At 39.1% G+C, this 14,237-nt stretch overlaps 1 protein-coding gene across 1 annotated transcript; it reads right to left on the bottom strand.

Moving 5' to 3' along the window:
• Positions 1–361: 361 nt before the first annotated feature.
• On the bottom strand, positions 362–12,975 carry RXYLT1 (ribitol xylosyltransferase 1). The gene is made up of 6 exons (XM_054813334.1): positions 12,746–12,975; positions 12,061–12,231; positions 10,976–11,078; positions 4,775–5,089; positions 2,432–2,602; positions 362–1,349 (listed from the first exon to the last, which is right to left on the bottom strand). Exons 1-6 carry the CDS (start codon positions 12,888–12,890, stop codon positions 932–934), a joined length of 1,323 nt encoding a protein of 440 aa, XP_054669309.1. The 5' UTR covers positions 12,891–12,975; the 3' UTR covers positions 362–931.
• Positions 12,976–14,237: the final 1,262 nt, after the last annotated feature.

Genomic DNA, 14,237 nt, shown 5'->3' with positions numbered 1-14,237 from the left:
ACACACTCATTTCTGATGTAAAAGAACAGTAACAGAGCCCTTTGGCTACATTTAACAAAACCCGTTGAAACTGTTTGTTGTACATGTAGTGTCATAAACATTCAATATTATACTTCTGCCATCTTTTGGAGTTGACAAGTTTCAGCAGATTTTGAGAAAGCAGATAAGCTACAAGCAAATTCACGTTTAAGCCCTGGTGTTCAGAATGTGCAGCTGTACCTGCAGGTAATGAAAGCTCCCGCAGCAGAACTTCAGAAAGGTACGTCCCAAAACTAAATGGAAATGAAAGAAAGCAATTTTGATACCTGAAATTAAAGACGAAATATATTGCTATGAAATATTTCTAAGAAAGAGTTCTCTATTTTTACCTTGAAATATACATTTTTATTCCACAGTGTTTAGCTTTATTGCCACTTTCTTGGAAATGAAATGTCAATCAAGTAAACAGTTCACATTTTCAAAACAAGCACTTGCCAGGATACATCTTAATGATTGTGCTAAACCTGGCAATTTTGTTATAATCATACTTTTCTTCTTTAGTCTACATAATAAATTACTCTTTACCATACAGCCCTCCCTCTTCTCTTTTCTTCAAACACAACTGTTGTACTCATGTTGGATTTTAACAAGTTCACATGCTCAAAGATATTCTCCTAAAAAAAATTATCAGGTCACACACCAACATGGAAATTGTAAAAATAGTAACAAAATTGTTGTCATCCTTACAGACTACCATCCTGCTAAGTCAACAACCTCTCTGAAAAGTGTTAAGGATGGAGGGCCAAACGTAGCTCTTGGTCAAGCTAGCACAACTCTGTTGACTTCAAAAGGAATGCATCTGCCCTGTGAGATTTCTTTTGTATAAAAGCTTCCTTGGAAGGTTAATGAAAATAAAGCTTTCAATTTATTCTAGATTTTCAAAAGGAACAATTCATCCTTTATCACTGGGCAAAAATGAATTTTCCAAAGTATTAATGAATTTCTGTCTCATCCATGCTTTGAAGTTTCGATACCACTCTATAAGCTTTTTTCTCCTTTGAATCTTTTCTTGTAAGCTCATTTTTTTTTCTTTCTCTAGAACAGCAGGAAGCTCCTTCCAGTTTTTAATAAAGATAAATGGAGCCCCCATGGTTTTTAATAATTGTAATGGAGCACTGTGGTACATTGATGAATTTCCGCAATCACCCAGTGTCATTACATCTTCTATAACAGGCAGAGATCCATATGAACAAGCTTCATAAATTCTATAGCATTCTGTATTTATTCCCACTGGGCACAATGTCAAATCACTCTGCAGCAAGGCATCTTGATAGTTTTTGAAACTTTCATTTGTTTCTTGAGGCTGCCACCTAGGAAAGTAAAGAGGTTGAAAATTAGCATTTTTCCCACAGGCACTGCAATGAAAAAGTAGAGATATGCTTTAATTTCCATTATTTATAAAACTGAAAATGCTGTCAATGTGAAAATTTTATATTACGCACACAATCTTTTACTTTTAGTCTTAACTATTCTTAAAGAGTCTTCTAAAAATTTATTGAAAATGTCATTGTTAAAAGCTGATTGTTACACTTTTTAGATATGGTCCTTTTAGGAAAATATTAATACTTAGAAGTTGAAGAGGCAAACTGAAATGCCATTTTAAATGTTCTGCATGACTTGGATGACGCATATGTCAATTTACTTCACAGCAAAGTTCAGCAATAGACATACAGGGAGACACTTGATGGACGTTTTACTGAATTTCTTTTTGTCTCAAATACTTTAAATCAGTAGAGGTTTGCTCTTCAAAAGTTAGGATGTAAAGCAATCCGTTAACCTGAATCCATTTGCCTGAAGTGCCTCAGAACTTCCGTGAGATAAGAGTTTATGTCACAGATACAATCCATCTCCTGAGATTCACGGTAGCTGAGGTTTTCCTCAGCACTGATGTGTCTGCTACCAAACATTTTACAGGCCTTGCTTGGCAAAAGTCAAGAAATACAATCAGAACCCCATTCCTGTTAGTCAAAAGATCTGTTCTACCTACCTGAAATAAAAAAGAGCCATGCCGTACAGATTAAATCCACTCTCTTATACAGAACACAACAAAATGCAGCTTTTTCTTCTAGTAAGACATTAATACACACAAGGTGCAAGACAAACGTTTCTTCTCCCACCATAATCAAATGGATACAAGAAAACAAAGATGGTCTTTATATGTAGTACATATAGGAGAATTTTCTATGTATTTAAAAATACGCTTTACATAAAATATAGCAACAGAAAGGCCATTACATGATGAAGACCTATACAAAGAGCCTCGGCAAAGTTCTCTCTTTTACTGATGACTTGTTACTTTTATTTGTATTATTTTTTAACACTCAGGAAAGGATTGGTAATAATGAACTAGGCAAAAAAGTCTGAACATTCACAAAGTAAATCAAAATCTTACTGTTCTCTGGCTGCAATCCAGCAAAGTTTATCAAGCCCGTCCTGCTTCAGAATTTCCATTAGGGTTTCCCTAGAAGAGTTCTTATAAACTGTTCCTAAGAAATTACATAGATATGATCTTGGATCATGTAGCATTGACCAGCTGGGTTCTACAATCGGAAAATTTCTGTAGCTGTAAAAAATACGTATACATTAGATAATGATAAGTTTTGTGTCAAAGAAAAAACATTTTGCACCATTTCATCTTTACTGCAGCAGATTCTAAGACTAAAACCACCTATTGGTTGCCAATCCACCTCTATAACCACAGACAGACTCATAAGCAAACCAGTGCAAGTCCTGCCCTAAAAGTTGGTCTTTATTCCCTTTGCCCCCACCACTCTCTTCAGAGACATTCCAGAATACTTGTGTCTTATTTTGATATCAGAGATATCATGTGTGCATGTTCCAAAATGTCCTTGAGAAACATGCTTTTTCAAAAGCAGCTATTCTTGATGCAACCACTAGTTTTGACTGAAATGGCCAGGTTAATGGTAACGATGGAGTTTAAGTCTCAGCTACCTTAATCTCTGGGCATGCTTATCAACTGAAAATACCACCAGTAACCTCTCAAAGGAAAATGTCACTTTGATCTGGGTGGACTTCATTAATCTAATCTTTTGGCTACTAAACAGTTTTGTTGTACAAGCTATTTAACTTGTCTTTTTGGACTCAATAAAACCAATACAAAGTCCTGGGATCCAATGTAAACTCTATGCCATCCTTTCAGACATGTTTTTACCACATCAGGCCTTTTTTTTTTTTTTTTTCTTTTTACCAATTTCTCAAATCATACATTGCTTATTTTGGTCAGCATGACAGCTAGTGAAACACTGCTTCAGCTGAAGGGCTGGCATTAACTTTTTTCATTACAGAAAGTTAGTATTTTTTATGGAACAGATGAACATTAAAAAAGTTTCTGCTCCTTTGCAGTCTCAAATTAAGACAGATATTCTTCTAATGTTATTATTTTTGATGGATCACTGTTCTACTTCCCTGTTGGTTCTTTTTTTGTAAGAAAAACTATACCCTGATCCAAATTCTCTACTGGTTTCAAAGGTAGTCTCTACTTTATTTCACAGTGATTCCTTCATTGCTATTAATGGTTCTCTGAAGATATATTCACTTTGTTCATCGTCCCAAATTTTGATGGAACAGTCCTTTCCTAGTTCTTCTATGTGATTAATATTAATTTACTTTCAGAAAACCATTTTTTCTTCATGCCAAATATTTCTGCAGGATTCTACATTTTTACTTTCCTATTCACTGGGAAAATCTGGCACATTTGCATAACTTTAACCACAATTTTTACAAGTGTTGGTGTGCAAGGGCTGCAAAACTCCATTCTGATATCTGACCTATCTTTCTCCACCCAGCTTTGTACCCTGGTTTACTGTTGTTGTTTTCTATTATCTGTCGCCTTAATCTTGGCATCTCAAAACTCAACTTCTTTTTGCTTAGGAACTTCCAATGCCATCAATGCTCTGACACTATCAAGAATCCAAATTTACTGTATTTCAATGACACTGTGAGCAAGTTCAAGTTATGCATAAAAACTCCATACAGTTTGCCAACTGGCTCAATACAGGATATTGAATTCAAATTCAACACAAGATATGAACAAAATTCTGTATTCTTTTTATCTTATATTACCATAAGTAGCTAAAACACCATTAACTCTGTTAATAAGGAGTAAGGTGGAAAAAAACATATCTAACTGAACCAAATCTTTATCTACTCTACATAAATAGTTTGAGCAGTAAGTATAACAAAAATGTTTTTGTGAGTAAGCAGTTAAGCCAGACTACATTACTGCGATACTGTAGTATATGAATTCCAAATGTAAGGCATACAATTTCCTTTTGAGAGCCACAACAGGGGTTAAAAAAAATTACCACCGGTACCATCCCTTTCCTTTCCTAAACAAGCAGCAGTTGGAACCTAATTATATAAATATCTTTTAAATTCCCATGTCACTGGTACATATTATGTCAGCAGTTATGATGAATCTCAAGAGGAAAACCTACTGCAGAAAAAATAAACCAATGGAAAACCCCAGCAGATACAGTTTCATTTTTTAAAAGCTTCCTAAATCCTAGTATTGTTTTCCTCTATTATAATTTTTATCGCTAAATGCAATTTCCAAAGATTTCAATGCTTGATTTAGAAAATCATTAATAGGATCAAGTGCTACAATTTACTTACTGTAATTGTTTCGGGTATCAGCAGTAACATTCAGATGTATTTTCCATACCTCATGCATAACAGTTAAATTTCAATTGTAATTTGTATCTATAGCACTTACGTAGCTACTCCTAAAGGCCACTGGAAAATATCTTCCTCATTTACCAACGCATAGTCATATGTAACAAAGAGTAGATTTACAAATCCTCCATGTCTTTTCAGGTATGGTTGAATCCATTCATTGTTGCACTGCTCATTTCCAAGCAGCACAACCGCTACATGCTGTATTTTGTGAGTCTGAATTAATGTTTGTGCGTAATGCAACCACTGAGTGGCGTAAGCGATCTTTGCTTTTTCTCTTCCATTCAGAACTAGCACAACATTTTCAGCTTCAACTGAGAAGTAGCCAGGAACTACAGATGGACCAGTGACGAAGCTGTGAAAACCAAAATACAAACAGTAAACACCCTTAAGACAAATTATTGACCTTACTCCTCTAAACATCCTTACTACACAGTCTGCACTCCAGAGATACTTTTTTCTTCAATAAAGTAAATGCAATATATTGCAAAGTAACTGTGCAACTGTAATCGTTTCTGTTGTTAATATCTACAGCTGTAACACAGGAATAAAGCTGCCTTCATCTTGATTCAGGAAAAAGGAGATTTAAAGTTAAATGAAAATAAGGTATTTTGTAAATAAATCAGGACTACTACCATATTCAAACATAAATATGTGAGTAATTCAATCAACTTTAAAAGAAGGATGTACTTTGATGTTCACTAAAGGCCAAACTTTTTATTAATTCCAGTAATAATCAGTGAATACAGTATTAGACCAAGAGAGATGCCCTCCCAAAAATCTGTAAGAGTATACTAAACCAGGTATCATTATGAGGGACAACTGGCTGGTCTGGCATACTACTTTTCTCTGTAATTTTGGTTAAGTTAAGGTTAGACCAAAAAAAGACTGCATCATCTGATACTGAGTAGAATCTATAACACAAGAGCTAGGTATCTAAATGTAAACTTAAGTTGCTTGTGTGACCCAGGTCAAACTTGAGGCTTTCATACAAGCTAGTTAGCAGAAACATTTTAGGTAGAAAATTGCATTTCTAGATCTTGCATAACTTAATTATTTAACATAGGGATTTCAATTATATAGCAAAATCATTACATCACTGATCCTTTACAAGTGTCTGACAACAGCCATTGATGAACTGCAATGAAGCAAACTAGTGTTTGCCAGCTCTTGCTCTATAGTTAACTGCTGTGTTAACAGACTGTTGACTGAATTCAAAGGATTAGTGATTACACAGCTTGGGAAAGAGAGGGGAAAAAAACTAGCAATTTTTTTTTCAGGAGTCAATGAAATGTTAGTTTTCTAGGTCTTCTGCATTACTGCAGTTTTTCAGCTGCCAAACAAACTCAATTTAGAATGAGCATAAGCTTTAACTCACCAAGTGCTGAGATTGACAGCTAGTTTCAGTTCAAGTGTACCTCATGAAGAAAAGAAAATTTACAGCAAAAGCTGTAAGAACTACTCCAGTCAGGATATCTGAAGCAGACTGACCTTAGGCAAGCATACTCTAAACCTGAGTTAAGCTGACATGCTGCTGGCTCAGTGGGAGTGGCATAATTTGGAACCCAGATTCATGAGACTCATGATTTGGAATCAAGACTTTTAATAGATTAAATGTAAGTCAGGTCAAGACTTAAATCCAAAGTTTAACAATGAGAAAAGATCACTGGGATTCATAAGAGAGAACACCTTGAGCATCAGAACACCTAAAATAGTGAACAGGTTACGTAGTTGATCCAATGATCGCCTTGTAAAAACAGACCTGAGGAAAAAGGGTTTTATCTGTGGACGCAGTGCTATGAGGCTATCAACTTTACAGGAATAATAGGATGTACAGGTGGGGAAGCAATGACCTGTGTGTAAGAAAATATGAAGCTTAACAGCATAAAACTACAGTGGGGAAAAAAGAAACCCTACAGAAATCCCATACTTGAATAATAAAAACATAGTGCTAAGGTTGTACTATTAACTCCCAATCTGAATACAGCCTGGATTGGGAAATGTGAGGGAGATTACAGAAACTGCAAAATTAAGAGAGTAGTACTAAGAGATTTTCACTACTCATATGGCTAGATCGATGCCTCATCAAGATGATATGTGGAGATTACATTTTTGGACTCAATAAATGACTTGCTTCCTATAAAGTCCTTGTATTTCCTTACTAGTCTTAGAGCCCATACAAAAAGATGCTACTCCAGACTGGGTCTTCCAGACCTAATTGCAAAGGTGTTAATCAGACAGCTATTCTGCAATAGCAATATGATTAAGTTTAACACTGCAGCAGGAGAGAACGTACCAAATACATCCAGCATACAGATACTTAATATGCAATAAAGAAATTACTTAAAAATGAGACAATAAAGAAAAGAACTCTGAAAGGAGTAGCCCAAATAACAAGAAGCTTGCAAGCAGCTTATAGGTTGTTCAAAAACACTAAGAAGCCCGGGCACGTTGTGTGCCTCAATCCAAAAAGGAAACAACACGACGTGTCCGTGTGTCCCCCCCCCCCCGCCCACCCCAAACCCATATGGCTTAACAGAAAGGTTAGGGAGGTTGTCAAAGGGCAAAGGTCAGCACTGAAAACAATGAAAAGCTTGCCCAAACAAGGAGGACAGCAAAACTCATAAAATACTGCTGACAAAATGCAAACAGAAAATTAAGGCTAAAAAGTAATTTGGAAAGCACCTTGTAAAAGGACGTTCTGGCTGACAGGTAAGTGCTCTTTAAAGATATGAAAACCAAAATATGAACCAAAAAATAAACCAAAAAGACAACTACAGAACTGGACAGACTACTTGCTGACAACAGTTTAAAAAGGGTTTAAAGAGGGATGGCAAAGCCATAGCAGAGAAGATTCCCACAGCTAACTCATTCTTTTCAGCAAGACATGCAAGGTAAAATGCCACAAGTATTATATCAAATGGAGAATTTGGACCCGGATGGGATTCACATGAGAGCTCTCAAGGAATGCAAATAGGAAAATTACAGAACCGCTGGCAAAGATATGCAGCTGTCATTATGAGGTGACATTGCGTCTGATGAGAAGGGGTCTGCCAGTGTCACTCTTGTCTACAAAAACAACTTGAGAGGATTCTGGAGCAGAGAAGTATGACCTCCCTCTCCGGCAGAGTATATAATAAAGAGTAAGATCACTGGATCTTATCAGAAGGTATGATCACTGATCACGTACGTGGATAAACGCTGCTGGAAATGAGTAATCCTGTCTTACTAATCTGATGGAGATCTATGAGAGTGTCAACAAGAACAGAGATAAAGGGGATCCAGTAGACATAGCGTATTTGGATTTTCAAAAAGCTTCAGCAAAGGCTATTAAGGAAACTAAGTTGCCACAAGCTACGCTTGGCAGAATCCTTCGGCAGGTAAAGAAATCTTTGCTGGCTAACTTTGTTGACCAATATGCTTTCATTCTGGCATGAATCAAGACAGCTGCCTTTTGCATAAGGAGGACAGAAGAACGGGACGGAAGAACTGCTCAACAACTGAGGCTAACAGGGACTGGGGGAAGGCAGCACTGAATGTTAAAACAGAGGGTGTGACTCTCAGTAGAACAGAAATTTAGGAGTGCTCTTACTTTATGATTAGAGATAACAAATTTGGCACTCCCTGCTCTATAACATCCTCCTAGTTGACAGGAGAGAAGGATGTGAATTGCTTCAGGCCAAGGAAAATGTTAACCTCTGCTCTCCTACTTCTTGTATGAACGTGCCAATGTGTCACTAAAATCCACAGCTATGCAGTTCCTTCTCCACCCGTGTTTTTAAATAAGTGTCCCTGCATTTCATGTAAAGTTGATACTTTTAGTAGTCTTTAGGCAACTTCTTTGGTAAAAACTTGAAGCCATCAAAATCTATATTAAGTATGTGTATTCTCTATCATAAATATACAAAATGAGTTTATTAACGCAACTGTGTTTGATACTTTGGCATTTTTGTGTCTTTAGATTTGATATTCTTTAAAAACATTCATGAGAGCTCTAGGTTTTAACAATCATTAGACTTACCACAAAAAACTGCACAGCAGCACATATTCTCCAAATATGCCACCTCAGCTAGTCCCCTCTAGCCTCATCTAGTAATCAAATGGAGATAATTTACCTCAGCCAGACAATAAAGAAGTCAACAATTCTAGAAAATCTTATAACCAGTGAACAGCCAAAATCATGTACTAATTCTTCCTCACAAAAAAATGCAAAGCAACATTTCCAATTTGACTAAAAAGTAGCACTTCAGCTATTTCATTTCAGAATCCTAATCATTAAAATACCCTTTACATTTGCATATTTTCTATATTTTGCACAAGTTCCTACTAACCTGTCAAATTTTAATCTCTGTTATGTTGGTATCAAATTTCAACTTTATATTTTTATAGGATCTAGCATCCGAGTTGGTTAAAATAAAGACTCTATTATCCCTAGTTCCCCTAACACAACAAGAAGATATTTAAATGCTAGTATAGAAGTCTTTCTTTGACAGATGAATACCCTAAGGAACCATGTGAGGTTATTATTCATCTGAAACAGGCACACCAGAGAGAAAATAACCATAATCAGTCAAGTGACAGACTCATTAAGTGCAGCAAATTATTTTCATATTATAAACATGAAAAGCAAGGGTTTGGAAAAAATCCTCATGTCTATACCAAGAAGACAATTTATCTGGTAGAATGTCATTGATTTCTATAGCTTCTGAGATTTTAATTCTAAAACCAAAAAAGTCTCTTCCCACCAAGCTAACACTACAACCACTGCTCCCTATTGAAAGAAAATATTGCACCCTTTCTCCAAATCCGTGAATGGAAAGCTCTACTGCTCTGCCAAGGAGACTACCAAGATGCAGTAGCATCATTCATAGTTGATTCTCTAATCTTGTAGGATCAGGTTATATTTGGAGACAAGGAATACAGCTATTTTTAAAGAGTATGTAATTTCATCTATTTCCTTAGATGTAAGACAGACTCTTTAGTAATTGCTACGTTTAAATCAAGCCTATGTGTCTTTCTAGAAAATGTTTTTTGATCACTTATGAATGTGATGTAGGCATCACTGAAAAGATTTTATGGCCTGTACCATGTACACAGTCAGATACATTGATAAAGAATTCTAAGTGATAAAAAACTTTTGTGATCACTTAAAAAAACCCTTTCAATTCACAATCACATATTTACTTCAAACATCATCAGCAAAATTCAGCTAGAAACGCCTGTCTTAATTGTGCGAGGAAAAAACACCCTCCTGAAGCAACACATTTTTCAGAAGTTAAATCCACTTAAGTGTGTCATTTATGCTTTTAAAGAAAACTTTTTTAACAAATGGGTCCTGGTGCAAGTGACTAAATGTAGGAGAGCTACTACTGCAAACTGGTTAAATGGATTAAAAATCCTTCAGCTTTCACTGTATCTTTACAGAAAGCCTTAAAGATGGTATTAAGTAGGACCTTAGATAAAAGTTCTATATCATTCACTAAATAATATAAAACCCATGACAACAGTTTTAAAACATGCATGATCACAGATCAAAATCCATTTTTAAAGCAAACAACACTTCAAGTGTCATCTTCCTTTCTATATAACATTTTGTTGCAAATCAAGTAGTTAACCAGATGCTAGGTCTCACAGACTGTTTTTGTTATAAATAGAAACAAATTATGGTTTTGATACAATCCTATTTATGAATGAATGGGTGAAGTCCCTTTTCCCTGAATACAACAGAAACCAAATAGCAGGAGACATCTTCTTGTCTCACAACCCCAAGCTTCTTTCAGTCAACTGTCAGCCCCAAACTCTAGGTCTTAGACTTTTCTCAGGGTTGTATTTCCGCCCCCCCTCCGAGGTCTTTTGGCTGCCCTCCCTCTCAGCATTTGTAAGTCTTTCCATATTTCTTTCAAATACACAAGTCTTCATAAAACAGCAGATGAAATTGCTCCCTAGTTTTCTATTTTTTAATAGTGACATGTTCGGGCTAGAATTTGCTGGTTTTATTAAGTAGGTGTTTCCATGAATAAACGTAACCGTCCCTTGTGATAATTTTGAATGAGAAGTTGTGTGCATATTCCTTAGTTATCAAAACATAAGAAAATTAAAGTATTTGCAACTGATATTAAAGTAACTGCAACTCTGTGATAGACAAAATAATGCATCTGTGCATCTTACCATGTTCTTTAACTTTCCAATGCATCATCTGTTAAAGTTAACGCAATTGAAGTCAACATCATGCAGCTAGTACCTGAAATATGTTTTTCCTGCTTTTTGGCTTCCTTCTCTCCATTGTGCAGTCACATCAGCTGGCTGAAGGTGCCCTCCGAAAATATGCTGCCAAAGGTAAAGACCTACATAAATGAAGACATGATGGAGAATTTGAATGCATGGATCTTGCCTACTCTATACTCCCAGCAAATAAAGAAAAAGTATTTCTGGGAAATGAAAAAGCATAACAACATAAGGACTTGAGCAAAAAGTGTCAGAGCTTCCTATACAATATGGACATTGTTTCCCACATTCTGTATGTGTTGGAATTAATTAGGATGAATTTTTCACACATTGGGGCATTTAAAAAGATTCTTTGGCTGTCAAAATATCAGTAGATGAAGATATACCATACTACCACATATGTTAGCATCTTTTTCTGGTACACCTGCCACTTAAAAATGAGCAAATATTAATCAGCATTTTAATGACAGGCATAGTTCTCTTAAGCTTTTGTGAAGCACATCAAATTTTTGTGATAGAATGCATCGCCATGTAATATATCAATGTGTTCTACAATGCCACATGAAAGTTCAACTGAAGCTTGAAATTTTACATTTTCAGAAAAGCTAAAATAAGAACAATGATATGTCTTCAGCAGTAGTTAAAGAGCTTGAGAGGACCTCGGCCCGCAGTTTATGTAGAGATTTGGTGTCTTCTACAACAAAAGAATTCTAAGTTCATCAGTGGCAGAAGTACTGCAGTACAGAAAATGCCTTATTTCACACAGTGTAAACGTGACAAAAATAAATACTCTGTTATGGCCAAGTAGGAGGCCTGCCCTTGTGTTGTATTGTAAGGTAGACTGGATTAAAAAAAGTAACTGTTTCTCTGGCATTTGAACCATTTTCTTGAAAAGAACTGATACAAAGAAACTGGAGTCTAACTTCTCTTATATTGGTATTAACATAAGTTTGAATAACAGCTACCACTTCCTTAGTGCTCTTCATGTACAGATACCTATAGCATTTAATCATATACATAAATTTCAGTCATTAAAAAAAAGAGAAAATTGCTATATCAGAAAGGTTAAGTGATTCATAGACATTGATTACATCTGCTTACCAATTGCTGCTTTGCCCCAAATCTGTACTCTAAGACTGGTTTGTTCTAGGTGAGATCTTGCATTTTTTATCATCTTAAGATTAGCTTCATATCTCTGCTGAGAAGCAACCAGTTCATTTTTCTCGTCCCCTTCCCATGGATTCCACTCTTCATTTCCCAAGGCGACATGATCTAAGAAACCCCAAAGCGTAATTTATATAAAAAGAACACATTTACAACTTTAGAAAAATGACGAATTTTCTTGAATTCAGAATTTCAAGCGGCACCTGACAACCCCCCCGCCTCCCCCGCCGGCCCCGCGGCCCAGCGCCTCACAACGCACCGGGGAAATGGCCGCCGCAGCGCAGGCCCGGCGGGGCTAGGGGAGCTGCGGCCCCACTGTCCCTGAGGTGCTGCCTCTGGGCCCCGCCCGCCATGGCGCTCCCGACGAGAGGCGCTGGGAGACGAAGCGGTGCCCTAGGCCTGGCCCAGGCTTTCCAGGCCGGGGACAACAAGGCGGGAAGGCGCCGCCGCTCCCCCACGCCGGGGGCGCCAAGGCCTCTCTGGCACAGGCAGGAGCTAACAAACCGCGTCGGCCCCGCATCAAACCCGCCGCCCCCCGTCCCCGCGGGCTGCACCGCCGGTCGCGGCCAGGCCGGCCCGCCCGCGGCAGGACGGCGCGGAGCGGCCCCGTTGCCGCTCTCACCTCGCGGGCCGCGACGGTCCCGGTGCGACGGGCGGCGGGCGGCCGGGCGGCGGGGCCGGAGGAAAACGGTGTAGGCCGCGTAGAGGGAGAAGAGGCCGTAAGCGACGATCAAGGCGGAGCACAGTCGCTTGCGAGCGCCCCGCATCCCGCCCGGCGCGGGCGGAGGCCCCGGCGGGGGGCGCCGTGAGGCGGCGGCAGCGCTGTGAGCCGCGCCCGCTGGGGCGGGAGGAGCCTCCGCCCGCGGCCCTGGGCTTCGTCCCCTGGTGAAGAGGTGTAGAGCCTCCCGCACCATGACCTGCCCCTGCCCCAGCAGCCCGCCCTGAGCATTGCCGTTACAGCCTCAGGTACGCGGTGAACGCGTGAAGACACCTGGCGGCAGCTCGGCCCCTGGAGCCGAGAGCTAAGACCTCCCGGCCTGGTCCTTCCACGGCCGTGCTGATGCACGGTGTCCGGGTGGTGCCGGTGCCTTCCTGGCTGTGGCTGCCACCCCAGAGGCTCGGAGCAGCATGTTCTGCAGTGTGCTCTCCTCCTCCTCCTCCTCCCCTGAGGGCTTCCAAAGGCTTTTGAAAATAATCGATACGCACTGAGGATTGGTTCAGGACCGTCAAACATCTTCAGGCTGTTGAACGTCCATAAATTGACGTCACCTTTAGCATGCGATATATGCAGTCCCAGCCTGGGCTGAAGCTCCTGTGGTCCATGCCCGGTGGTTCGGTGCCTCGGTGGGGGAGGAAGGGTGGTCCTGACCAGCAGCTGCTTCTGTGGGGAGCTGTGGGATGGTGGTGTGTAACCAGGTTGTAGGTGGATAGGTCAACCGTGCTGTTGAGTCATGGGAATTTTATATGCTACGGGAAGCTGCGGACCAACCAAACTGAGTCATGCAAGAGAAAGTCAGGATTTTTAGGTTATCCATGAGTGCTTTCCAAGGCTAGATGTTACAACTTCTGTAAAGCCTCTACCGGCCTGTTGACAAACACTATGATCCTAACAACAGCCAAAAGCACAGTGACTGTCACCTACCCTAAGCAGAGAGTCAGTCTAGTACAGTATAGATTGTAACACAATGCACAGCCCCACAGCCTGCTCTGGATCTGAGTGTTCAGGGGGTTTTTCTTGATCAGTTTTTTTACTCCAATGAACTTTGCTCTAACCCTAACTCAAAATTTATTCAATGGACCTCGCTTCCTCCAGACTAAAATGTAACTAGTTACCTTAGCGGGCCTTCTGAAATAGGCTTACAATCACAGCACTGTCAAATCCTAAACCTGATTTAATGACCTATAGACTCACTGAACTAGAAATCTAGCCTGATGACCTACAGTGGCAGCAATGAGTCCTTTATTCAGACATCCCTCTCAGATTGTCTGCATTAGCCCGACTCATCACTTTCTTCCAGCCCAGCTCTTAATCCTAAAAGTAACCCTGATTTCATAGAATCACAGAATAGTTTGGATTGGAAGAGTTGGAAGGGAGCTTTAAAGATCATCTAGTG

Source organism: Grus americana, chromosome 1 (assembly GCF_028858705.1).
Source record: "Grus americana isolate bGruAme1 chromosome 1, bGruAme1.mat, whole genome shotgun sequence".
Classification (NCBI taxonomy): Eukaryota; Metazoa; Chordata; class Aves; order Gruiformes; family Gruidae; genus Grus; species Grus americana.
Note: the sequence above shows the minus strand (reverse complement) of the source record. Positions and strands in the feature narration are given on the sequence as shown.

What these genes read in the sequence shown, in the direction of transcription:
- RXYLT1 (XM_054813334.1), bottom strand. Translation starts at nt 12,890, where the DNA reads ATGCGGGGCGCTCGCAAGCGACTGTGCTCCGCCTTGATCGTCGCTTAC. An exon ending in GCAGGAAAAACATATTTCAG is followed by an intron (nt 5,090 to 10,975) that starts GTACTAGCTGCA and finishes TGGTTTTCACAG; the next exon opens with CTTCGTCACTGGTCCATCTG. An exon ending in TGGCCTTTAGGAGTAGCTAC is followed by an intron (nt 2,603 to 4,774) that starts GTAAGTGCTATA and finishes TATTTTTTACAG; the next exon opens with CTACAGAAATTTTCCGATTG.